The sequence below is a fragment of the Mercenaria mercenaria genome, chromosome 2 (assembly GCF_021730395.1).
Source record: "Mercenaria mercenaria strain notata chromosome 2, MADL_Memer_1, whole genome shotgun sequence".
In the NCBI taxonomy this organism is placed as follows: Eukaryota; Metazoa; Mollusca; class Bivalvia; order Venerida; family Veneridae; genus Mercenaria; species Mercenaria mercenaria.
In genome coordinates this window covers 119,357,818-119,385,532 of record NC_069362.1, presented here as the reverse complement: position 1 = coordinate 119,385,532, position 27,715 = coordinate 119,357,818, and the positions used below count along the sequence as shown (strand labels likewise).

At 35.3% G+C, this 27,715-nt stretch overlaps 1 protein-coding gene across 1 annotated transcript; it reads right to left on the bottom strand.

Moving 5' to 3' along the window:
* Positions 1-1,103: 1,103 nt before the first annotated feature.
* Positions 1,104-27,715, bottom strand: LOC123565025 (mucin-5AC-like). Its single transcript, XM_053528139.1, has 7 exons — positions 27,154-27,715; positions 14,714-14,872; positions 13,622-13,733; positions 11,873-11,923; positions 10,228-10,701; positions 7,329-7,454; positions 1,104-2,649 (listed from the first exon to the last, which is right to left on the bottom strand). Exons 1-7 carry the CDS (start codon positions 27,211-27,213, stop codon positions 1,847-1,849), a joined length of 1,785 nt encoding a protein of 594 aa, XP_053384114.1. The 5' UTR covers positions 27,214-27,715; the 3' UTR covers positions 1,104-1,846.

Sequence of the window (27,715 nt, the reverse complement as noted above, 5' to 3'; positions counted from 1 at the left end):
TTTTAAAAAAGTCTTCCTTTTCCTCAAAAACACAAATTAAAAATCCCCAATTTTTAAAAACAAAAAGTTATTTAAAAAAAAAATGAGGGTCCATTTAAAACCAACAAAGTGGGAGGAAAGCTTTTTGGGTTCCCCAAAACCCCCGTGCCGTCGTCTCTCCTTGTCGGGGGTTTTTCCCTATTTGGAATTGGGGAAACCTTTTTTAGCCCAAAGCATTAAAAACCCGACCCAAAATGGGCCCCATTTCCGCTGGTTTTTGGAAATTTGTTCCATAAAAAACTAAAAATTTGGGTTTTCCCCTGGCACGGAAAAAAACAATCGTATTTTTTTTAAAAGGTTTTCCAAAATGTCAAATTTTTAAAGGGAAAAACCCTTTAAAAAATAAAACCCCTTTTTAAAACCAAAGTCCTTAAAAAATTTAAGTTATTTTAATACTTTTGTTTCTTCCCCTTTGTTCCTAAATTTTTTTTTATGGAAATTTTTTTGTCCAAACTCCGTTAACCGTTTTGTAAAAGAAAGAGGACGTTTATAATTTAATAAAAGAAAAGGTTTTCAAACCTTTTGAGGGGGTTAAAATGGGGAAAAAGGGAAAAAATATAAGCCTTTTATAACCCCAAACAAATATTTTTTGTACAAAAGACCTTTTTTTTCCAAATTTCCCCCACCCAGCAATTGTATTTTCCTCTTCCCAAAAACCAAATTAAAATGATGGAAAATTTTTTAAAACCCAAAAGGTTTTTTAAAAAACCCCTTTTTAAAACCAAAAACTTACCGATTTTTTTTGAAAGGAATTAACAATAAAATTTCTTTTCCACTATTTTTTTTGGGAAAAATTAAAGTTTTTTTCTGAAATTTTAAGGCCTTTAAAAAATTTTTGTTCCCTTTTTTTGTTGTTAAAAGTTTTGGTTTTTTTCAAATTAATTTTTAAGTATTGGTTTCCCCCAAACAAGTCAAAAGAACCCTAATAATTTTAAAAAACTCTTCTTTGTCAAATTTAAAACCTTAAACATTTGATATATCTGTATCGTCCGTAAAATACACTAATGGGTAACATAGGTAATCAGATTATTTCAAAATGGTCCAAAATTTAAGTTATAAAGACCTGTTGTAATATCACATTGGAGCATTTTCTGCTATTTTAATATCACCTCCCGGCTGTAATGCTACAAAATCGGGGTCAATGGGTGTCTTAATAGGCCGCCATTACATAACTGAAAATTTATTTAAATGACACTGAATTCATATCAAACAATAAGCATTAAACAATTTCAATAGAAAAAATGATACTAAATTAAATAATATAATGAAACAAATATTATTAGATAACAGCAAAAAAAAAGCAAAACAATATGAACAAGCTAGTGAAACACGTGCATTGAGGATTTTAATTTAAATACAAACACTTTTTGTCGTAGTGTACGGTAGCATTGCAGTGCAACCACAATACTTGACAATATTTTGAAAATTTATGTTTACATCGCATGTCACACTTTAAAATGTATCAAAAACTGCCGTGATTCTGACATTGTTAAATGGCAATAAATACTGCTAGATATAACGTATTCAATGCCTTTGGAAATGTTACTCTGAATAACCTGAACGTACACTAAATACTTTGTTTTGAAAAGATAAGCAATTAAACGAAAGACTCTATCTTACGTTTCCGTTTTTCACATGTTAGAGCGATGCACGTGTGACACGATATGCTTGAAAAATAGACATAAGAAGATTTGTACGTGTCCGAGTACTACAGTGTCCGAGTACTACACCATTGTCATTTTTGTCAGTGGTACATGTCTTAAAACTATACTCATTTCTTAATAGAAGTGAATCACGTTTCAACACACTAATTTCGACTTAAAAGTGATTTAATAAAGTTGTACGCATTCAAAATATGAGCTGCGTCCATTGCTATGACAACCCCGGTCACAGTTACCATACTAGTTATTCCTACTGCTCCAATTACCGCCGACGACCGACGCTCGTCGGGCATTGACATTTTTGTCCTTTTATATGCCGACGTCTCAGTAGCTGGAACAGTGAGATTCCTGATTAGTTCTTTTACAATGATATCTAACTCTTCCTGTGTGATATTTCTCGTCAGGTTAGTACACGTGCAACTTTGAGAAGGAACAATTGTTGTGTGCAGATTGCCAACTTGTCTTGTAGTTTGGGTGACTGACTCACTATTTTGATTTTGTGTTGTAGGGTTAACTTGGCCTTGTGTAGTCGGACTGACTTGACCTTGTGTATTTGGATTGACTTGACCTTGTGTAGTTGGACTGACTTGACCTTGTGTAATCGGATTGGCTTGACCCTGTGTATTTGGATTGACTTGACCTTGTGTAGTTGGAGTGACTTGACCTTGTGTAATCGGACTGACTTGACCCTGTGTATTTGGATTGACTTGACCTTGTGTATTTGGATTGACTTGACCTTGTGTAGTCGGACTGACATGACCTTGTGTAGTCGTGGTGTCTTGACTTTGTGTGACAGAAGTGGCTGAATTGTAGTTTGGTTGTTGTGTAGTTGTCGTGACTGAATTGACGTCTGCCTGTTGTGTAGTTGTTGTGGTCAAATTGTCGTCTGGTCGTTTTGTAGTTGTCGTGACTGAATTATCTACCGGTGTTGGGGCTATTGTTGTAGCATCTAAAATATATAAAAATATTTACATTTATTATTTTATTATGCTGCCGTTTAAATTTAAAACATTGAGAAAAAAATCTATTTCAGAGACAAAAATATATTTTCCTTTACTCCTTGACCAAATGGCATTAAAATGACCTTTTTATCATAAAAATATACTTATTTTTTTTTATCTCAGTAGGATTTGAACCAACGCCCTTCCGTCACACTGACTAAAAAGTTTTAGGCCAACCCTCTAGACCACTGCGCCACCGTGGAATTTTCTAAGTGTGAAGATTAAATAAGCTATACTGACCTTGAACTTGACACCAAAGACCCCATTTATAATCCTTACCTTGGTTTTTTTCTATAGGCTACCTATAGGCCAAGTTTGATTTCAATACATCCATGCAAACTAAAGTTATTGTGCGGAAACCATTTTTTCTATTTTTAGCAACAGCGACATTGACCTTGAAACAAATGACCCCAAATACAATCCAAACCTTTGTCTCCTTAACATCTATCTACAGGCCAAGTTTGGTGTCTATAGCTTGTGCCAAACTAAAGTTATTGTGCGGACAACCACCCATCCAACGACATACCCCAATCTAGTAACCGGATTCCTACGAAAACCTGGTTAACAAAAAATACTACTACTAGCAACTACCTTACACTGTAGAAACAAAGTGTGGTCACCTTAATACATCAAATACCGTGTATACTACTACATTAATTTAATACAGGCAATATATTAGACATTGAACACATTGTCTTGGCCTTATATATGTCACTAGATACTTGTTATTTCTCATTTTCTGCATGCAAAGCATGTTTAATTACTTTTCTATACAAAGAATACAGTTATTCTGTGGTGCGTCTTTAGTTACTGATCTGTGTTTTTAAATCTATACTGAAAAGTGATTGACTGTATAAATTTGCAGATGAAGTTGTGAAAACACATTAATTCAGGGAGGGCCTAAATTGTCCACCTGTCATCTTGCAATACAGCTGCAATATCAGCATGATTTTCACAAAGTTCATATTGGAGGAAAAACTAGGCCACTAGGTTGTGGTGGGTCTTTAATGCCGACAAATATATTTACAGGTGCGTAAGTAGTACCCGACAACGTTTAGCACGTGATAAACATCCTTCCTCTGTCTATTTGTTATATATATATATATATATATATATATACACACACACACACACACACACACACACACACACACACGTTCGTATTTAGTTCGTATTAATTAATTCTCTCTCTATAAAAAATTTTAATGGGGAACTTGTATCCTAGGGATCTCACGTATGGGAAAGTCAACTGTTTGAATTAATTATATCCCTTAATACAAATTATCTATTATATTCAATGTATCCTCGAGACCCAATTAACTTTCAGAGAGAGAAAATATAGCTTCTCTGGTCCCAATCAGTTATAAAGACTAAAAAGTCACTATGATTTGTGAGACATGAAAACAGAGATTTGAGTTATATATTGAAAATGTTGAACCAAGTACGAAGTGTAGTATAATTCGGGCTCGTTTATAAAGCAGTATCGAAACTAATCTTATTGGGTTAGTGGACTTGCTGTGGCATGTGCGTGTTCTTTTTATACTGCTAGGCGCTTTGCCGTAATTGGCTGGTATATTGTGTGGTGATTTAGTTCGTATTAATTAATTCTCTCTACTATATAATAATTTATAATGCAAACTTGTATCCTAGCGGATCTCACGTAGGGGAAAGTCAACTGTTCTAAAATTTAATTATATCCCTTAATACAATTATCTATATATATTAAATGTTCCTCGAGATCCATTTAAATTTTCAGAGAGAGAAATATACTTCTCTGGTCCCAATCGTTATAAAGACAAAAAAAGTCACTACTGATTTGTGAGACATGAAAACAGAGATTTGGTTATATTGCAAATGTTTGACCAGTACGAATGTGTAGTATAATTCGGGCTCGTATATAAAGCAGTATGGAAACTAATCTTATTGGGTTAGTGGACTGGCTGTGGCATGTGCGTGTTCGTTTATACTGCTAGGCGCTTTGCCGTAATTGGTCTGGTATATTGTGGTGTTGATTTAGTTCGTATTAATTAATTCTCTCTACTATATATATTTCTATTGATACTAAGGTGCTCCAAATATTCTCCAGTCTGACAATGGACGCTTCAGTTATTTCAGAACTAAAGGATCTCTGGCCAGATAGTTGTATTGTTCATAGTAAACCACGCCATCCACAGACACAAGGAAGTGTTGAACGTGCAAATGCTGATATCAAAGACATGCTTGTAGTTTGGATGCGAGAAAATCAAAGTAAGTCCTGGACTATTGGATTGAAGTTTGTTCAGTTTATGAAAAACAACAGTTATCATTCCGAAATTAAACACAGTCTATGCAAAGCTATGTTTGGTTGTGATGCCAAAATGGGTTTAACCACATCGTCACTTGCGTATGATATTCTGTCTTCACTGGAAAGCGAAGAAGATATTCAGGCACAGCTTGACGAATCTCAGCCAGTCTTGCACTAGCTCTCAGACAGAATCAGAGTTTGAAGGAGAAACTGAGTTGCATACAACTGACGATGAAGCAAAAATCGAAATTCATGCAGAGAATGAACTTGTATGTACAAGTATGCAATAAGTCAAGTGATGGTGCGCATAAGTGTTCGATGTGTCACAATACTGTTCATGCTATTTATGGAACCATAAACGGAGACGAAGGTTACAGTTCTTCAATTGTTTGTTAACTTTGCGCTGCTGAACAAATTATTTTATATGAAAGATCACTTGAACAGCAGTCTAATAGAATGCTTAAAATGTCAGAAAAAATCTTATCAGACGTTGAAATTGGTACAAATGTTCTTATTCAGTCGATCGTGGTAGGGTGATCCAAAAAATGTGATGGCTTTTAATTATGTAAAAAAACTGAAACAGGTTATAAACTTGGAACGAAAAGAGGGGTCAATTGTTTGGGAAAGTATACCAGGAATCAATCTGATGTCGTGACAGTATGTTTTTGACGCCTACATCTGTGAATATGCCAATGAAATTTCTCTGAGAAAGGTGTTAAGTCCGGCTCATTATGCAATGGTAATGCTTTGCTAAATGTGTAGTACAAAACAAAGTTCGGGTTGTAACACAAACAGTGTTTGTGTCAGAAGTCAGGACAGCTTTGTAACAGCAGGTGTCATCCTAAGTGTCGTAAAGATAAGTTACTCTTTAGTAGCACAGGACCCTAAGGTCGAGAAATGTGTGTAACTAACACTTCTTGTTTAATAAACCGTGTTATTTTTATTTTATCTCAATTAGGCAATTTACAAAATGCCTACAAATATTTTCAGGCATTCTGCAAAATGCCTTGAAAATTCAGTCATTTTGTAAAATGACTAAAACACACAGTCATTTTACAAAATGCCTAAAAGTTTCAGGCATTATACAAAATGCCTAAATTCAGAAAATGCCTGTAACATATATATATATATTCCTGAAAAAGACCACGATACGGGTGGAAATATTAAAAAAAGGGTTTTAAGGAAATAGCCAAATCCTTTTGAGCTTGTATATTTGATTTATTCCTCAACCGGTTTCAAAAATATCATCAGGAGGGTTACAACAATATGGCGTTCTTTGACGTCGTCAATAGAAACAAGGGACGTCACTGTTAATAAATGACGTCTAATTAACTAACGAATAAAATTGACGTGACGTCGTTGTAAAACATATCTGTCAGGTATGTTTTATGTGTCTCTATTTAGTGAAGGTTTAAGCTGCCTTATAAACATTATTTCTCGTTGTTTTCTACTGACTATACTGTCCGTGAAATTTAAAAATGGAAATATTTTATATTTCGGGAACTTAGCTCCCGCACAAACGTCAATATGTTCGCTTACGTAAAGTACCCTTTTGGTGGCGTCTCGGATCTGTTGGTTGTGTAAGGTCACTCTGTTTCGAAGATTGGTTTCACCGATGTATTCTTGTTGACATCCCTGGCACTGAATGACATTTATTACGTTTTTCACATCGCAGGATATTGATTGGTTTACCTTGAATATCTTCCGCATTTACTGTGTATGAGTCTCCTTCTATTTTATGCTTGCACAGACCACATTTTGAGTTGTTGATTTACTTTCTACTGGTTTTCTGATGTTTTCGGTAAATTTTGCTTTTGTTAATATCTTTTTAAGATTTGGTGGTTGTCTTTTACTTTTAATAATTTTGAAATTTGAGAGAACTTTTTTCATCCATGGGTCTCGATGTAGGAGATTTTAAAATTTCGCTCGCTCGGTCTAAAAACCTCTCACAGGTCTCTAAACATAATGGAAACCTATTCCTTGAACAGTATGAGAGAGCGGTGACAACAAGATTTAAAAGTTTTGACCTCGTTTCGGCAACATGTTATAACGTTCCGCACTTTTCGTTTATTCTGTTTTGTTTGTTTTGTTTGTTTTGGGTTTAACGCCGTTTTTCAACAGTATTTCAGTCATGTAACGGCGGGCAGTTAACCTAACCAGTGTTCCTGGATTCTGTACCAGTACAAACCTGTTCTCCGCAAGTAACTGCCAACTTCCCCACATGAATCAGAGGTGGAGTCGTTTATTCTGTAAAAGATGGATAGTTCCATTACACAGAGTTGTGTCTCTATTAGAAACATCTGTTCTATACCGACTTTTATAAAAAGAAATACAACCACCAACCAGTAGCATGGTAATCTCCACTTCCATCTGTTTCTATGCTCGGTGAAACTGTTGGAGTCGAAGTTGTATTACGATTGACAGGCAGTAGCGAGGTGAAAGATGGCGTGACTGATGTACTCGCCTTTCCTACAAAGTCAGCACAAGATTAAGTCGATCTGAAGAATCTGTAAAGCACTTTTTTCTATTCCAGTCCAAACAAAAATCCGTCATTTAGTTTAATCTAACATTAATTTGACAGCCAGGGACGGACCGATTTCTTATGTTGGTAAAACTTGTGGTCCAACCCTTATGTATTATCACACTATTGCAAAATTACCGGATGTATTTTGATGTAATATAGTACTATATGTGTTGATGTACTCTTTGTATATATCTGTACTGTATATTCATGTCTTGATGCATATTTACTATCATGTCTTGTGTGATAATTGCAATAAAATATGTTTAAACTAAACTAAAACTTGAAGAATCAAAACGCTAAATTTGAAGTAATAAAGTATAGGGTGAGTAAAATGGATTATATGTGTCATTAAAACCTTTCTAAATTTGACTGAGTTTTTAAAATCGGTGTGTTTTTCAAAAATACTAAGAAACAATGTGTATAGAGATTTTAAGAAATTTCAGGTATTAATGCAATTTTTAAAACTGTCAAACTATCAGTGAAATCGCTTTCTAGTCAGTTAGCAAAGTCCATATCCTACCATTGTCTACCGCCCAGTTATCAAAAGCCGTGATGACAGGAAAGTAGGATGGGATGGTAGGATAGAAGCGTGGAGATTGTAGGATAGTGGAATGGTAGGGTGGTGATGATACAGTAGTAAGGTATCGATGGTAGGATAGAGATATGAAATAGGATAAAATATTGATATTCTGCTATTCTACTACCGCTATCCTATCATCCTACTCTCCTTTAATCTTATCCTACCATCCTGTCGTCATACTATACCTAACACCGCCGTCATCTTGTAAATGTCCTATCCTCCTATTATCCAACAATTCTACCATAACGTTTTACTATATTCCTACGGCAGAAAATGAACAAAATGGCTGACATTAAGCAGCTGTTCGGGCTGCAACCACTTTTTTGCCATTTGTCCCCGTAAATTTATCAAATTCCAGTTCCATTTTTGTTAATCCCAAGCACTTTCTTATTTTATTACATTAACTGATTTGTGGCAGCTATGAGACTTATCGCTAATTTTCCCAGGGGTTTGTACGCCACCAGGGATAACTTACCAATTGTTACCATCTTGATCCTATCTGGAAGATTTTCAACTTGGTTCTGACCCAGTTATCGAGATATATAACTTAACATAGACGTATAGGTAGAATACCTGGCTATTGTTTGCGACCAAGATCGGGTACTTGGGTTAGCCGTAAAGGCCAGTACAGGTCACACATACAGGTACGGTCAGGTTAAATAGTGCATTTAGTATTAGAAGACACCCTGTTGCGTCTTGATCAGTACTTGAGTTTTTAAATACCGATTTACTTAAACGTACCAAAGAACTTTGTATGTGCAGACAGAGGTTTGAAGTTCAATGTATTGCCGTTAGGATCTGGAGGAGTAACTTGCTTCATGTAGTAGGGTTCTAGTCCGACTAAGCTGATTCGACCCAATACAAGTATACATTACAGGGTGGCGTCACTACTGTTCTTGGAGTCAACTAACATAATTCCATGACCCCCTTGGCCATTTGAACTACCCTTGTAATCTAACTGCTAATTCATTAACCTTTGGCCTTTCACGCTGACCATGGGATATCGAACCTGGTTTGACCTTAACCCTTTCTTTCCCATTAAGTATCTTTTACAACAATGACTTCTTAAGCAAAGTCCATCCCAATATACCACTGATACACAATAAGCATAAATTTCCAAAAATGGGTAAAGTTTCGGGGAAATATAGAAATTTCATATATGCCAAGATAGTAACTTCTTCTGAATTATTAAAGCCATTTCACTGAAGTTTCTCTTCTTTCGAAGATTCTACAATACTCGGAAAACAAGCAAATTCAATGAATTTATATCCCTCGCTGAATAGGTCATTTTGTGAATGATGGGACTCTATTTCGAAGGATAATTCCAGTTATACGCAAGTATTTTACAAAAGGACTGTGAAATGGTTTGTTGGTTCCTATTTCTTACAAAATCAGGGGTGTAGGGGTGGTGGGGGGATACTCTGTCCTATAGTAATCTATATCTGGTACTCATGGATAAAAAAGCTATTGTAAATGTAAATATATAATGATTGAATGCTATTTTTGTACGTTAATACTGGTATAAAATGTTTTGGCATTTCTTGCAAATCATCCAAGAATCGCTGGTGCGATTCATGGACTTGCAAGAAGTCCCAATTTAGGTTATACCCGTAAAAATGCTCAAAAAAATAGCTTCCGTCCAAATATCTATCGCGGGTTGAACGAAAAAAACTGTCACTTTCCGGTATCGTTTCAACCGCCAATCACGAATGGGGTATGAAATGCAAGGATGAGTATAAATTTTTTGGAATAAAGTCTAGCATTACTTGTTTTTATGATGTGCAGGATTTATCTCAACAGAAATATTCAGATAAGGTGTATCGACAGACTTGTCACGATGTATATCAAATATTCGCACATAATCGCCACGTTACATTCGTAAATTCTATCGTATGTCTACTGTGTAGGCAGATCCAAAATCTAACTGCCCATCCACTTCAGCGTAGCAGCAAGCCGAAAAACATAATTTAGCTTTTCTCTATATCACACAAGAAGTATAAATATAAATGACACTGATTTATATTTTTTTTTGATAATGCATATGCGCTTTAGCTATTGATAAGGCGACTTACACACAATATTGCGGTACAGGTTGTTTGTCGTAAGATTTCACGATTCGTGTTATTGACAGTACTTACCAGCGTCTAAAACACATCCGTACAGTTGCAGTGTAAATGTGAAAATTGCAACTGCAGTTGGGTCCACTGCACTTATTATGGTAGTTATGTTTTCGCCACAGAATGTCGTAAAACCCGACCTCTTTAGCAGCGTGAACCTCTCAGCAGTGAGAGTATTTGCTGGTACCTCTGTGTTTATCTCTCCGATTATAGACATATTATGTGCATATCCTCTTATCTGATCAGTGCACCCCCTCTCTGTTGAAATGTCTATCTTCACTGCCACCGCTACCGACGCCCATATTGATAGACTTTCAATCCAAGTTTCTTTTATGTCATCAAGATGTATATCTACAACACCGTAGGATACCGCGGGTACGGGATAAACACTTCCGTTAGCGAAGTCGACAACGTCATGAGCAATCTGGTGAATGTCAATCGCTGAGTCGGGTATGATATCTCTCCTAGACATGACCTCCAAATCGCCACATTCGGCTGTAAAAGGTCGCAAAAAAATATACATACGATGATATTTGTACCCTCTTGCCCAATTGCCGCATATTGATACTTGGGCAGTCCATTTCACTTAGTCAAAAATGATATTAGATTCTTTTTTCTCCTGCAATATTAACTGAACACGGTTAATCGTACTATAAATTACAGTTACAGGGACTCAGACGTAAAACAATTAGTGGAGCTCAAACAATTCACCCAAGAACCCGATATTAGGAATTGCATATATGACACTGTCAGCTTATATAAAATCATGTGTATCATTATACAATCGTGTTTATAATTTATCTGGCATAGCAGATAGTTTCAAAGAAACAGGTTATTACATTTATTTATTTTAAATATACAAAAAGAAATATTTCGACGAATACTGTAGTGTCATGTGCATTTATTGATTGAAAAGGCGTAATTGTTCTAGCTACACACCGACGATATCAGCTTTGAGTCAGATACAATTGTGTTCATGTTGATGAGCTGTTTAAGTAACTTAAAATAGCAATTTTCATGAAAGCCTGAAAAAAACAGTAGTATTGCATTGACCTTTTAATGAGATATCATCCAATCAAATTTAGTTTCCCAGTCTAAAAATAACCTGTCATTCAAATGACGTTTTATTGGTTGTCAAGGGTCTGTGGACTTCCGGGCAAACGCAAGCTTAATTAATACGACTGCACCGGAAAAAGATTAAAAGTGTGTTTCGGTCAAAAATTGAATTTCTAATGCTTTCAATTCATAAGTAAGGGGACACATATGACGAAATAAACAGTTTCAATCTCTTTTATGCAGCCTACGGATAACTTCAAGCCAATCTGAGTCCTTAAGGGTGTAATATGAGACCCATACCCACAGCCATTATATTCAACTGAAAAACAGTACTTTTGTAGGAAATATGAAATAAATTACATTTAAAATACATCTTTGCAAACTTTTTTGAAAATAACACTGAACATTTCTTACTTTTGAGAAACCAAAGTAATTCTGTGACACATGGCAGGTAAACTTTAATTGCTGTACAATGAAATATTGAAATATGAACTATTTTTTATCGACGGAATACTACTTTAAGATGTCCATAAGATAATGTGCTGAAATACACATAAGATAATGATGTACTGAAATACAAAATTAAACGAAGAAAATGAATTTTACGCACCTTTGTTCCATTCAGCATGCACTGTCATGTATTCTGCCAATAAGAATTTGCCTGAAACCGATAATTAGCTATGTTATCTTGTACTACACACATTTATACTGAGTTTGATAGAGATATATCGTTTGTTGTAAAACGACTTGGTTCGCTTTTGTGAAAACTTGTCAATAATCGCTTTTAATTTTTTTGTTATGAAATTAAAAAAAAATATAATGTATTATTATAGAATTGTTTAAAGATGCTAAAGTTTTTTCAACCCCGAAATGTGGTTTCAATACAGTGTCTCAATCCAGTGTCTCAGTCCAGGCAAAACTAATGGCGTGGTCACACTACACGTACTTAATCGTAGTAAGGAATGATCGTAGTTGATCGTACTAAGCGTAGTTACACGTAGATAATCGTAGTCAAACGTAGTAATGATCGTAGTTCGAACTTATGATTTGTCCGTAGTAAGCAAATAATTTTTCGACATGTTCAAAATCTGACTACGATTAACTACGATGTTTTGACCCTACTGTGACCGTAGTTTGAACGTAGTTGATCTTAGTTAAACGTACTTGATCGTACTTAACAGTAGTGTGTATCGTTTTTGATCGTAGTACAAAGAAAACACATCGACTGTACGGTCAACTACGATCACTAGGGCTCCACTACGCTAAAACTAAACTAGGGCTCACTACGGCTAAACGCTTTTCCGTAGCTCACGTAGTTTGATCGTAATTTGTCGTAGTTGTTCGTTCTTCGATCGTAGTATATACGTAGTGTAACGTAGTAACTCGTGGTAAGACGTAGTGATACCCTAGTTAACTCTACCCGATTTACTCGTAGTTGAACGTAGTTGTTCGTACTTACACGTACTTCAACGTACGACAAACTACGATTAAAATGAACTACAACCAACTACGTGCGTGAACGTAAATGTGACCATTGCTTAAGTTGGACATACCACAAATTATGTTTCAGCACGAAACTTTTATTTTCTCACTTTACTAGGAAGTTCACAAATAACGGCAGTTTGTTATACATTCGTCATAGTTAGCACAGTGATGGTGCACATTTTTATCTTATCTTTCTGGTGTTTACTTTTTAAGTATAAGGACGTCCATAGCACTGAATGTGAGGAAAACGAAGAATGCAGTTTGTCATCAAAAACATGTACAAATAAGCTGTCCTCAACAAAAATATAACCGAGTCAGGTGAGAAAAAAATCTTGTAAATTAGATATCACAGCTTTTGACATATAATAAGGACCAACAGCGGGATACAGAAAGCTTAGGGGTTTTCCCCAAAACACAAATATTATGAACGTACCTCAGATGAAGTACTTTTTGACATGTTTTCGTGAAATAATGACAAATTAAACTTAAAACTGACATCAGTGACTGGCACACTGCTAATTCCGTGTTTGATTATTCTGAACTGCAATTTAAACTGAAAACCATGTTGATGAATGCTTATTTTTAAGATACGTACATATTACACGTCTTAACCTTACGCCTGCTGGCGGCAAGTGATTCTGCCTTTGCGACCAGTGCAGACCAAGATCAGCCTGCACTACCATGGTCTGCACTGTTCGCTATTCAGTCAGTAAATTTTCAGTGAACATCCCTTCGAATATTAAATAGTATTGTTCAATTTGAATGATAGATCAGTCTATTTTAGAAATTTAACAGGCTAAAGGTTAATTTCTGCACGTACACTTATACATACACGTATGAAATATCAACGCCTCTAATAATACAGATAACTTACTTGTAACCATTGCTACCTTGACGATATGGTCTTTTAGATTTTTTGTGGAGTTGAAGTACAAACATCTTGCAAGAACTGGGGCAAAGTTATAGGTGATTGCTGCTTCGAAATTCTGAAAGTAGAACGAAATTGTGAATGTTCATTTATTCCTGCCTTTTCACGCCCTATAACTACACTATTATGTATGAAAGGTCGATGCGCCATGCTAATTGCCAAAAATTAAATATCAAACATCAATTGGTAAATGCTATTTTCTAAATGCAAAATGAAGAACAGTACATGTAAAATGCTTATTGCTAAATGTTGTTTGTTTTTTTAATTACAAGGCCTGAAATTTTGATTCTGATTCGTGGTCACTTGACTAACTAAAAGAAAAAATATCGTCATTCTATCTCGAGGCCACGATAAACTGAATGGATTTTATCTATTTATTTATTTTACTGTTTTTGGAGAAAATACATCTTCCATTTTATAGCCCATCGAGATAAACAGAAAAAAATTATATTTCCAATCAAATGTCAGAAGTCTTATCGTGACCACGAGTTAGAACAGAGAGAAAAATGTTTGTTGAAAATAAAAATCCTTCAGTTTACCATGTCCCCTCTATGTTTCCGTACTAAACCACAGTAAAGTAAGAGACAACAAGCACTGTATTTACCACTGAGAAAGGGCGAAAGGATGGGAAGAGAGATTACTACGCGTTATAATTGGAGAGCTTGTGACAGATCCCATACATTTGGTTTGGTAGTGAGCGGCGGCCTATAACACAGTTGACAGAGCAAACACTCGTGGGCTAAAAATTTTCAGACCGTTTATAAACTAACACAGATATAGAAAGTACACTTTGCGAGGCTTGTTCTAAACAAAAGGCCCTCTATATTTCAACTGAGTTATGATGACCAAATGTACAATATCAATCTTTTTGACAAGACTGTTGCGCCCCTGAGAGAAAGCGAAATAATAACAATTCTATATTTGACATGTTTTGAAAGTAATTAGACAGCGTGTGCCGCGGGCTCAACCCATCGGTTCTCTAATGAAATTCTCTTACGCACATATACACGGTCAGAATTCTCTGAACATCTTACTTACCTTAACAGTTCCTGTGTGGAAGCCATGGTACCTATCTTCTTCATTTTGGAAGTCATCATCAAATAGTGTTTCACACGAGCCACTGAACAGTAGCAAAGTAAACAATCCAGGTCCTTCTACCCTTATTCCCCTTATATATTCCAGGTCACCGAGATCAACCTGTTCAAAATATCAGCACAAAAAAATCAACTCACAAAGAGCCAACTGTGCGCAGTTTCGCTGAAAATAAACAACAACAAAAAGCTTAATTGTTTCGTGAATATTCACTTTCCTGTATGCGGTCGATCAATCCACCATTTCAAAGCACTCTGTAATGAGGCAACATGTTACTCATGGCTCACAGTGTTGTAGTGATAAAAGTTTGATAGGCTGTTAGTAACAGCCTCTCGCGGAGGCTCACTGACCTGCGAATGCTTACATTTAATTCGGCCCCCGCCCCTCCCACTGAAATATCTAATATTAGGCTAGACTGTCAAGTAAAGGCGCTTTACATCTGCACGGCCTGTAAACACTGGCTCATCCTCTTTGAGGAGATGAGTTGAAAAAAGAGCCAATGATACTTCCGAGGAGGCGCTAATGACCGGAACTTTATGCAGAATGTAAACAAAGAAGAAGGGTGAGTTGATTGTTACCTTTCTTAGATAAATTTAAGGCCCTATTTCAAAAAATAGCCAATGTAGTTCCACTCAGAAATGATTATACTTTTTATTTCTGCAGGCAATTTTGCAAGGTAAATGCATTCAATGACGTGAGAACTTTTGAAAGTTGGAAAATGGGGCAAGTTCGAACCAAATGTGGAGATTTACCCATATATTTCGCCCTAATTTACACAAGTAAGAGTAAACATACATTGTACCAATTTTTCCCATAATGGTATGTTAAATCTGAATTATTTATGTGTTTTAACGGCGGGTTTTACTGTGACAGGAAAGGCCGTACCGGCGACAGTAACCATCAAAACAAATCAACACCCTTTACAATATTTACAAATTTATTTACATAAGATGATTATTAACAATGAATAGATATGAAAAGAAAAAAAAACTGATTATAAGAAAGAAAAAAAAGAAAGTTCAGTATCAGATACAAAAGTTCTTATAGTCCATTCTAATTGTACGTGACACAGGTCTTTAATGTAATTGTGAACTTTAAGTAGCACAAACAAAACATAGCTTCTAAATTCAGTCCCTTTAAACCGTGAATACGTTGATTCCGTGTTGGCTCCCTATGGTGGTAGGTGATTGCATCCCTGAGCTGACTTCAGAGGATAACAAAAATCATCGTCTTTGCGGTTTACGGCACAACCATGGGACGAAAGCTCTGCGCTGGGAATATCACATCCAGGCGAGTGAAGACAAGTGAACCTCGGCATTGTACTTCCGGTTATGACATCACCAGGAAAAATCGTCTGCGGAAGAAGCAAAATATATAACATATGGTAAGCACCATAGCAAAACAAATAAGTCAGGTATAAAACTGCTCCTTTGGGTACACCATACCTCCGTAGGCTCCCATAAATAATACGTGCTACTTATACAAAACATATGTGCTACTAAGTTCAAACGTCACATGATTAAAATACGTCACTTATACTTCCATTATTACAAAGATTACTTACTTAAAAGACTAAAGTTAAAGTATGAGAAAAAATGAAAAGTATATGATGAAACATTATAGATACGGACATGATAAACTGCAGCTATTACTTACAACTACAAATTAACAAAATTCAATGTAAATCAAACGTTATATGATAGTTGGCATCCATATAATATCTAATGCCATACAACAAAACGACATTGTATGTGTATGCAATAGACTGTCACACAATTTCATATTACAATAATATATTACATACATGGTACTAGACTTGCCATATAGAGTTATACATAACAATACAGTGCAGTGATGGCGTTCCATAACAACGAAATGTTTGACATAAGTTTGTGAAACAGTGCTTTACAATTATCATGTTACAAATTCAGTATAAATTTTACATCTTATATAAACGAAACATTTAGACTCCTCTTTCTAAATAATTTACAAAAGTCTGAAAAATTTAATAAATTATCCTGACATACCGAAACTAGCCAAAATCATGTGCCAAAAAGTAAATGTTACAGAATTCTGTAGAATGAACAAAAATTTACCAAATAAAAATCGTAATGCAAAAATCATACAAAAATCTAACAAATAAATTTCTTACCTCGATCGAGCATAAAGTTCTAGCAAGAAAATAATTCAGACATAGATTCGTCTATAAAGCCGAAAGGCGGCGGGCGCAAGGCATATCTAGTCCAGTCTATTTTAAAGGATAATGTCCCGCCAAATACTAAATTTCATGGGATTCACGGCTAAGCCGTGGACTCCGACTATTGTCATTTTCACGGGATTCACGATATAGCCGGGGAATCTAACTACATTGGCGCGAATTTAAATTGACAATTTGAGGCCCATTATAGTGGTTTTGGGAATAAAAAACACGAATTACTGAAGTTATAAAATATCAACTTTCTTATTACTGAACAGAATTCAATGAAATTTACATGGAAATTTAAGTTATGAAATACAGAAAAACATGAGAGGTATTTCATGCGTGAAATCTGACATTTACCTCAATAACTCAAAAATTTTCAAAAAGATGATGCAATACCTGCATTTACACTACAGCTAAAATAAGGCCCGTATGTCAATTTGTGACATTTACCCCTCTATGTTCAATTTTGGCTAAGAGGAGGAGCCAAAGCCTTGGAGGAGGCGCAAAAGTCCAGAGTCGGAGCCACTGACCAGTTTTTTTCCTGGGTGATTAACACTCGTATAAAACGTTTTCGTTCTCGCAATGTAATATCTATTTCCTTTTAATGTTTATAATTTGATGCTTGAAACTGTATTATACTACCCAAATATACACATACTCTACATAAAATAACAAGAGCTGCCAATTACACAGCGCGCTCGACTTTTTTCAGTGCTTGACTCTGAATTAGAGCTTTGCCAGAAAAAAACTTTATAAAACATAAAAATCTTAGTCAAAAATGGGCACACCTTTGTCAAAATTCAAATCGGAGTAATAGGGATTGTTTCTCCTGGTGTAGACTTTGACAGTAAATAACTGTTTTAAGTTTCAATTCAATAGTTCCATTAACTACTAAATTCGACCAACAAAGATGAGCTTATAAATGTGTGTAAATGTATCAAAGAGGCAATAAAAAGAAATGGTTATTAATAATACATTATAAAGAACCCATGTCATTGTATTCTCACTTTCTTTGTTAATTGCATTGTATTTAATTATATATTATATGTCTAGATATTGTTTTCTCTTTTCTAGTTAATAACATGTTTGTTACTTTCTTTAAAATTGAACGTGTATATTGTAATATTAGTGTTTAGACGATGTACGATGTACAAGTCTCAATAAAATTCTGTTCTGTTCTGTTCTGTTTGATAGTAAGAATGATATTTGATGCTATCAAAAGTGTTAACCAAAATTCTAGTAAAAAGGGCATAACTCCATCAAAATTCAATCAGTTATAGGGATTGTTTCTCTCCGTGTAGACTTTGGTAGTAAATAACTATTTAAGTTTCAAGTCAATAGCTTTGATAGTAACAGAGATATTTGACTTTAATGTTAAATGGTAAATTTTATTTTTAAATGTTTGAAAGGAATCGCAAAGAAATGATGCCCATTCTGTAAAATTAAAGAAATTGTATTTATAATTCTGTAACTGTAAGCTCAGTAACGGTCAATACCCATTCTGACTACGTAGCATTACTTAAAAACAATGTCTGACATCAAATATTGCCTCAAAAGATGGCACCCTATTTACAAACTCCCAGAACAAAATAACTTAATATGACTTTGACAGCAGAACGACTGCCAAACGGACAAGGATAAGACATAACCTATATGCGGTTCGACCGGGGAATAGATATCTAACGTTTTCAGTTTCATTGTTATTGTTAGAACATCTGGGAGAGTATTTTGGGTGTTAGCATTTTCTCATATATGTAATCGAATTAAGCAATTTACAAGTAAACAGATATATTTATTTAGCATTGTAAGTACCAAGTGAAGCACATATTGCAATTGCATTTCAAACTACCACAAAGTTAAACACTAACTATTAAAATATCAAAAATGCGTTGACACGAAAACCGTTGTGCATTAGGAAATGTCCCTTACATAGAAAATATCATAATTATACAACTTATAACGCCATGATAGCCCATCATTAGACAAGTGCAAAAAAAAAGAGAAGTGCAAATATCTCGTAATACATTCTAAATGAATAGGATGTTGTTACAATATCATCCATTAGATAATTGTCACAACCCAAGGGAATCATGATAAAGCTCTGGTATGTAAGAATTGATGATACATTAAAAAAATCTCAGTTTCAAAGTGCTTTGGCTCCCACTCCGGTTCTTAGCGCCTCCTCTGTGGCGGTGGCTCCTCCACATGGTAATAAATGCACATATACGGGATAAACACGCTAGTAAACAACATAAGTCATGCAGTATTACGATATGCTTTTCAGCAAGATTGACGCAGAGACTAAAAAATCTTAAATTTGTGTAAATTAGGTGAAATATATGGGAAAATGTCTACTTTTGGTTTGGACTGCTTATTTTCCAACTTCAAAAGTTCTCACGTCATTGAATGCATTTACCCTTGCAAAAGGCCTGCATAATAAAAAGTATAATCATTTCAGATTGGAACTACATTGACTATTTTTTTAAATAGGGCATAAATTATCTGTAAAAGAAACAATACAAACACCCTTCTTCTTGTTTACATTCTGCATAAAGTTCCGGTCATTAGCGCTTCCTCGGAAGTATCATTGGCTCTTTTTTCAACTCATCTCCTCAAAGAGGATGAGCCAGTGTTTACAGGCCGTGATCTGGCTTGCTAAAGAACCAGGTAAACAAGCATCTGGCATCGGAACGCGTTCTGTATCTTGCACTATAACCCCATTAAAATTACTACGATGTAACCAATGACTAAACCTACAATGTAATTTATTTCTGGAGGGTTCATCCATTGCGATTGTAAATAAGAATAAACTCGCTGCTCGGTTAACCCTTTAGCAAAAGCCTACGGATCAAGAGGTCTGAGGTTCGATATCTGGTAGGGACTTTGGTGTTGTCTTCTCTTTCTCTCTTTATAGTGCGATCAATTCGTAACAGAAAATGCCAAAATACTTCAGAAAATGGGAAAAGCACCAAAATTGGCACAGCTATTTATTAAAGCATTAAAAACATTTTTTTCATGGGACCCATTTGATATCTGTCAAGATGGCCGATATGGCGGCCATTTTCCAAAATTGCCGCCAAAACTCAATATTATTTCCTTAGAAGATTCTAATGAAAGGTCATTATATTTACATTCACCCCCAAAATGCACTAAATATAAATGTATAAATAAAATAAATCCTAAATTTGCATCAAATGCAAAATAACAATTCAAATGATGTTAGTTTCTTTCTGTTTCCATGGTAACGGCAAAATCAACCTTTAAAACTTAGTTTAATATTATCATTGTGTAGTTTTCATAATTTTAAAGAATATTTTGTTTTAATATATGTAATTTATATTATTTCACTTTAATTCCCTCCACAGCAGCATTCTGATACGTTGTTGTTATTCCCTTACCAGTATTTAGCCAGATGGGGCTTATGGGTTGCCCCTGTATGCATGTCAATACGTCAGCCATGCAGAGTGGGATACTGCAATAACTTTGAAACTACAGCAGAATTGTTCATGATACCTGGTACATGGATAGATGGCAATGCAGAGAATGCCAATGTCATTTAAATTTGTTCCTATGGCAACAAATGTTGTTGCTGTGGCAACAAATAGTGCACGAATATGACACAAAGTGTCATCCTGCATTTCTTCAAAACAAGGAGAAGATTGTTTCTTGAGAAATTTTACATAGACAGAGGGACAAATGAGAACATGCTTGTTATCTTATTTTCTCCTCTTGTACATCATTTGTCTGTCTGTATGTCGGTCCATCATTTGCAAATGGCAGATTCTTCAATAACTTCAAATTGCAAATTCTAAAGACATTCTTTATGAAACCTTGTTTATAGATGGTAAGTAATATGGAGAATGTGAAAGTCAATTAACTTAGTTGCTATATAAAATTGTAGTTTCTTTGACACCAAGTACGACAACTACCCCTTTCAGTTGGGACTTCGAAATGCAAGAATAGATTATAGCGACGGACTAGTAGGATCAAATGAAATAATGTTCCTTATTATGCACCCCAGTCACAATGTCTGCGTAATAAATTGCTAACTGTGTAACAAAGAAGAGTAAGCTGAAAACATAAAAGTTGCTTTCATGACAACACAAATAGTAACTATTCTGTTGAAATATATACTCTGAATAGTGAGCTGAAATCTGAAATAAGGTACATTCAGATACTCTTGTCAGTAACACACAAGCACGAGATTGTCGACAACATTAGTTAACTTGCATAAGGCAGAGCAGAGCATTTCAGCACGTTTGACAAATTAACGTCTTCCTCGACAGACTTTATCGAGGTTGCAAATGCACTTGAGGAGCTATATGGTACGAGACTCGGGTACTTGAGACAAAACCTATTGGAAAGGTTCCAATATATCAAAGATCTCTCTGGTCAGCCTTATTTATGTTGACTAGGAATTTTAGGAAAGTGATAGAACACCCGACACCCATATGTGCCCGACCTAATGGGAAACCTTGTTTAGTATGTTCAAGAGGTGTAGCAGACGATGCAGGAATGCACATTATAGCCCTAATCTATATGTGAACAGATGGTTGATCAAGCTACTTGACATGTTTTGCTGTAAAGAAGAGTATCGAAAGCCTCCATTTATACCCCAGAAATATAATACGAACAGTTTGCTTGTAGGAAGATGTAGAAAATGCATTTAAAAGCTTGATTCACCGGTAAGCGCGAGCTGTACTGGTTAGTTTTGTTTGACAAGACAGTGTTATTCTTACATTGGACTACTTAACTGGAAGTACAAATGGTAAATAGATAATATTTGTCGTCTTAAAACTAGTATTTTAAACTGGTATTAAAATTGTGTTTCGAATGTACATGTGCTCATTAGAAAAATCCTCAAGTACTCACATTTAATTTAATTTTAATTTCAGTATAATGCCCAGAAATAGGTATTAGAGCACATTTTTCTTGTAGAAATGATAGATTCTGCTCTCAATTTATACCCCCGTTACACTCAGCCACGTTCCCACTACGTCTAAAAACTAGCAGGACGCAGTAAGAACTTGTACAATGTAGAAGAAATACAGTAGACTCCGATAAGAACATGATAATTAATAATTATGGTCTTCATGAGTGTAGAGAACGCGGTCGAATTTTGGACATGTTCAAAACAAATGTAGTGAGAACGCGGTCTGATCAGGAAGCAGGAAGGACGTAGTAATGATTAACTTAAACCTAGTAGGACACAGTACAAGCATGGTGCGGACGGGAAAGGCTGCATGGCGCGCTCCCTGCGCTGTCATTGGGTTATCATTGCGTTCTTGCTACGTCAATGGAGTTCTTACTACAACTTATCTACGCTTGTGTGCTATGACCATGCTACGTGAATGCCACATTTTAGTATACCGCATAAGGTTATTATTACGTTCTTTCGGTTCTTAACACATCTATGTCACGTTTGCAGCAGGTTCTCACCATGATTGGTTCAGATTCTGAAAATTAATATGAATACTGGATCCAATTCCCAATCACTTCGTTTTCAATCAGCAATGGGTATCGAACATCATCAGGAATTGCCACATAATCATGGACTCAGCAGCACTGGCATCTTGTAGTGGACTTTTGGACCTCCGTATATCCTTCACACTGCTTTTGCTTATTCCACCGCAGTCTCTCTATAAGACTGCTCTTTTTCTTCATTGGGGCGTTGGGCAGGGGTGGGGGGGGGGGGGGGGGGGGGGGGGGTCGTCGTTTATTGTAATTTATGGTTGTTGAGTGTAGATGCGGACACAATTATGTCAATATAACTTGCAGAAGAAATGAAAAAAAAGAGGCGCTTGGCGTAGTATTTATAAGTAGCCGACGAATGCAGTAAAAAGGTGATAAGCATATAGTTAAAGCATGGTAAGCGAGAGGTGCAATCTGACTGATCGTACTAAGAATGTAGTAAGAACACACTGGACGTGAAGAAGCGCGTGGTAAGAAAATTAGTGTGAACGTGTTAGACGCCGTGAGAACCTGGCAAGGATGTTAAAAGCGCGCAGTATGAACTTTAGAACTGCACATTTTTCGAGTTTGATCCCCGTCCCCACCGCATCAAAATTTTCAGGAAGCAGTAAATGATCTTTATGGTCTTTGCCTGAAGTGATCAAGGATTAGTGACTGTACATTATATGCTTATGACATTAAACTATAAAACCATTGTTATGGCACAATGTGCTACAATTTGACAAAAACAGAATATACAGGGACATGCAAATGTAAATTTGATTACGCTGATCAACCGGCAATGACTTTTTCCCAAAGAAATCATGATGATCTGACAGGCCAGGGATGTTCACATGGTCTATCACACTAAACATAATTAATGAATATATAGTTTTATTAAGTGTCATTAGTTCTCTTAGTGTAAATAAATTGAAATGAATACAGCAACAACTTACAAATTCTGAGTCACGAAAACTAATGACAAAGTGAAACACATGTCATTTATTCACTAATACACATTACAGACTAAAACTTCGTTTGCTCAAACTCTGATAATTCGAACACCATTCTTCAATTAATCTATCGTCAGGTCCAAACAAATTCCTTTATAATATATTTTTCGATCACTCAATACTACCGATAATTCGAATAAATTTAGTCGGTCCTGATGGGTTCCAGTTACCGAAGTTCGAATGTATTTAAATTAATTAATTTACAATGTTGTAAAGTTCTGCACAGGACTGTTGCCATTTTAAACATTCTGATATGCCAGTTACCATTATATACTTAATTTTGATTCATATAAATGCATTATGACTTTTCTTCTGCTTAATAGCACATTTTATCCAAGGGAGGCAACTTTTTTCATTTTTGTTGGAAGAGCGGTATTTTGTTAATATAATATGTTTGGATTTATTCAGGCAGGTGGTTTTAGCTTATTATACTGATGACTGTAAGTGTCAATAGAAATTTTATATATAATATTATGTATTTTTGAAAATATATACATATATGGCGGCCATCTTGGATTTTTCGGCCATATTGGATTTTTCGGAGTGGGTCTCATGCTCATTTTTTGTATTTTGCCCTGAAGTAGTTATGTACCAAGTTTCATGCTTTTCCCATTTTCTGAAGTATTTTTACACCATTTTACTGTACTATTAATGGACCGGAAAAGTTTGTCGGACTAATAGGCATGTGGGATCAGTCTGGAGAACTGGTCAGCTGTGAAAAGTAACGGCCGATAGGTATAGATAGTAATAGTAGGTTAACAGGCCACATTCAGGCTTGTTGTTAGATTAACCCTTTACCAATATGATTAGAGTGCCAGCCTCCTGATCAAGAGGTCCTAGGTTCGATCGGTAGGAATCTTGATATTTTCTCTTCAAGATCTACTTAACAGCCTACAAGAGCAAGGCAAATATGAAAGAAAAAAAACTTGTGTTCTTCATCATCTGTCGTTTTTTTTTTGTTTGTTTTTTTTTTTTTGAAAACCTGTTACGATTCCGCTTCTGGTATCAAAACATGCTACTTAGAACTGTCACAATGTATTAAACAAATAAAGATAAAAATTAAGGGCTCTAAAGCGTATCCAAAAGTTAAGACACATAACTTTGATGTTTTTCAACTCTGTAACAATTATATGTCCCTATCCGAGATAACTACACTGTATAACAATAAAATTCTTTTGGTCCGCAATTTCCCAAACGAGGATTATGTTGCTCAGGATATGGAACGAACACTTACTGTGACTGGCGGAGGGGACGAGCGGCCAGAGTCTATTTCTGCTTCTCCCATTTTTTTTAACACAACACAACAGTCTGCGCAAATTCACAGACATAAAAGCGTACTTCGCGAGTTGAACGGAAAACTGTCATGACTTCTTTACATTCAGTGACTTACGATAGTATTCTATAAGTCCTCAATATACTGGAGGAGGCAGACGTCTGAACGACATTATAAGAAATGACCTCACACAATACCTGGCCACATTTTTACAGTATATTATATGCCCGTAAACTTGTTTTTCGTTTGAGGCCCCAATCGGTAACCCCGTTTATTCTCCCGTCACATGGATAGACATCGGTCGGGGAACCATCCCATGCTAACTTTACAAATACACACATATAAATAAGTTAAATGTAAAATATAAGAAAAACAAATATAGGAAAAAGAAGATTCCGTAGTGACAATGTTCAGGGAAAATAATTATGTAATTATGTTTATGGTCTGAGGCCTCAACATATAGTACAAGATAAACATTTACTAATATATATATATATAGCCATATTCACGTAGAGAAGCGCAATTCATTATAATGGTATTTATAAAAATTATATCTATTTACAACTATTGACCAATTAGCTTTTGTATAAGTGACCAGTGAGCTTTAATTTTCCCAGCTTTATCTGTTTCGCTATAGGCAAACTTTAAACTATTTCTTAACCCTTGCAGCGATGGAATTGTTTCTTTTCTTTTACACAAAAATATATATCTTTTTATTTCTAGACTCAAACTGTTAAAAGTTTCTTCTTAGGTTTTTTTTTATATATCCTAAAATAAAAAACTTATTATCTAAGTAAAACTTTGCATCAAAGCGTTTAATTATATTCGTTATCTAATTTAATATATATCTCCAAGTAATGATTGTATATAGGTACACTCCCAGAACAAACGAAGCAAAGTTTCTTTTTCCAGTTTGCAAAAAGAACATAATTCTGTTGTGGATATCTTCATTTTATATAACAGAACGTTTGTTACTAAAATTTGATGAACAATTCTTGTTTGCAGCCATTGTAAGTAGGAATCATTACTAATTTTAAAAACCCAGCCATGAATTGCTTCCCATTCTGATTTATGAATTTCAAAAATATTCATCCATTTATCATGACAATTGACAAGTAGGAATGTGTCTGTTTCTATATTGTATATATGATTTGTTCCTTTCTTAGAGGAAAAGATAGGTTTTAAATACCGTGGTATAATAGGAAATTTACATTCGATACTTACACCGCTTTCATTTGATTTTACCGTTTTCATTAGTTTTTTTAAGATATTTCGCATTGTTGCAAATACAAGGAAACTGATATTTGTACCAGTTTTTCTTTCCAATTCTACTCGATCAATTATACTGCCATCTGTATTCATTATATCTTTCACAAACCTTATTCCTCTTTGATAAAGATATTTCATAAAAACAGGTTTCTTATCGATTTGTATCAAATCGTTATAAAACAGTGGCGAATCTAGAATTTTATTCATTGTGTCAGTTGAAAAAAAATCAATGAAATGAGAGTACGAGCACAGAACATCTTTCCAGAAAGGGTTTTTAATTTGTTTTACTAATATATCAACGTAATCTTTTCCAAAATTAAACAATTTTTCAAAATGTACAATATTATTTGTTAGACTATAACATTTATTTGATTGAACTGTCAATATTCTACGTAACCAAGTTAATCTTAAATTTTCATATAAGATACAATATCAACCATTTTAAGACCACCCTCGGCATAGCTTTTAACTAAAACTGAACTTTTTATTTTCGGTGGGCCTTGCCAAAGAAATTCATAGAATTTGCCCGTAAACTTACTCTGTTCGAATTCGCGAACAATATAAAACATAAATGAAAACTAGAAGTGTGTCCATGGGACACAGATGCCCCAACTACATGACAAAGGACACAATTTTTTTTCTAGGTCAGGGGCCAAAACTCCTACAATACTGAATGAATCCGGACGTAGCTGACCAACATTCCTGTAAACTTTGGTGACTCTAGTTCAAATACTTTTGGAGCTATGCGCGACACAACATTAAAATGACTAACTTTAACTAAGTCAGGGGCCATAACTCCTACACGACTGAATGAATCCGGACGCGAAACCCCAGGTGCACAGCTACACATGCTGGCTAACATTCATGTAAACTTTGGTGACTCTAGGTCAAATAATGTTGGAGCTACGCGCGACAACATTTAAATGACCATTTCTTTCACTAAGTCAGGGGCCATAACTCCTACACGACTGAATGAATCCGGACGCGAAATCCCAGGTGCACGACTACACATGCTGACCAACATTCCTGTAAAGTTTTGCGACTCTATGTCAAATACTTTTGGAGCTAGCTGCGACACAACATTCTCGGAAGGACGGACGGACGGACAAGGGCAAATCTATACCCCACCCCCAAAGTGGGGGCATAAAAATCAGGCCTGCAAAATGCTGTGACTTACCGACGAATCGTCCTCAATGAAAAATTCTCCGGTAACATCTGAAATGCTGCCGTCCTCCATGTCAGCTATTGCCTCGGTCACATAAGGAACTAGATTAGGAAAAGAGCTTAAACAAAATATACAATCGACATTTCAAAACATACCCCCATATCGTTCGAAGGAGGTGGGGTGGCCATTATTATATTACGAACCTCTCCGTACTAGTAACAGTGACAAAACAATCAAATTTGGTGTTAGATCTACTGGATATGAAAGTAGATTCTAGTGGTTTTTTTTTCCTTTCAAATGTGAAAATGTAAAAAAGGAACCTTTACTACTTCAAGAGTAAAATTGCTTTTAAATAGTTAATCGACGTGACGTCAAGAACAGTATGACGTCATCATACAAGGTGTGGACAGCTACTACGCATATCATTTATGTTATAAATACTGTATATATGTTTTTTATGGTGCATTGGTTGTTGTCAATGCCGGTTGTCATAACAACGCAAATAAGATTTTTTTTTAGTTTCTAGACAAAAAAAAATGATTTTCTTGTGTTTTATAGATCTACTTATTTTTTT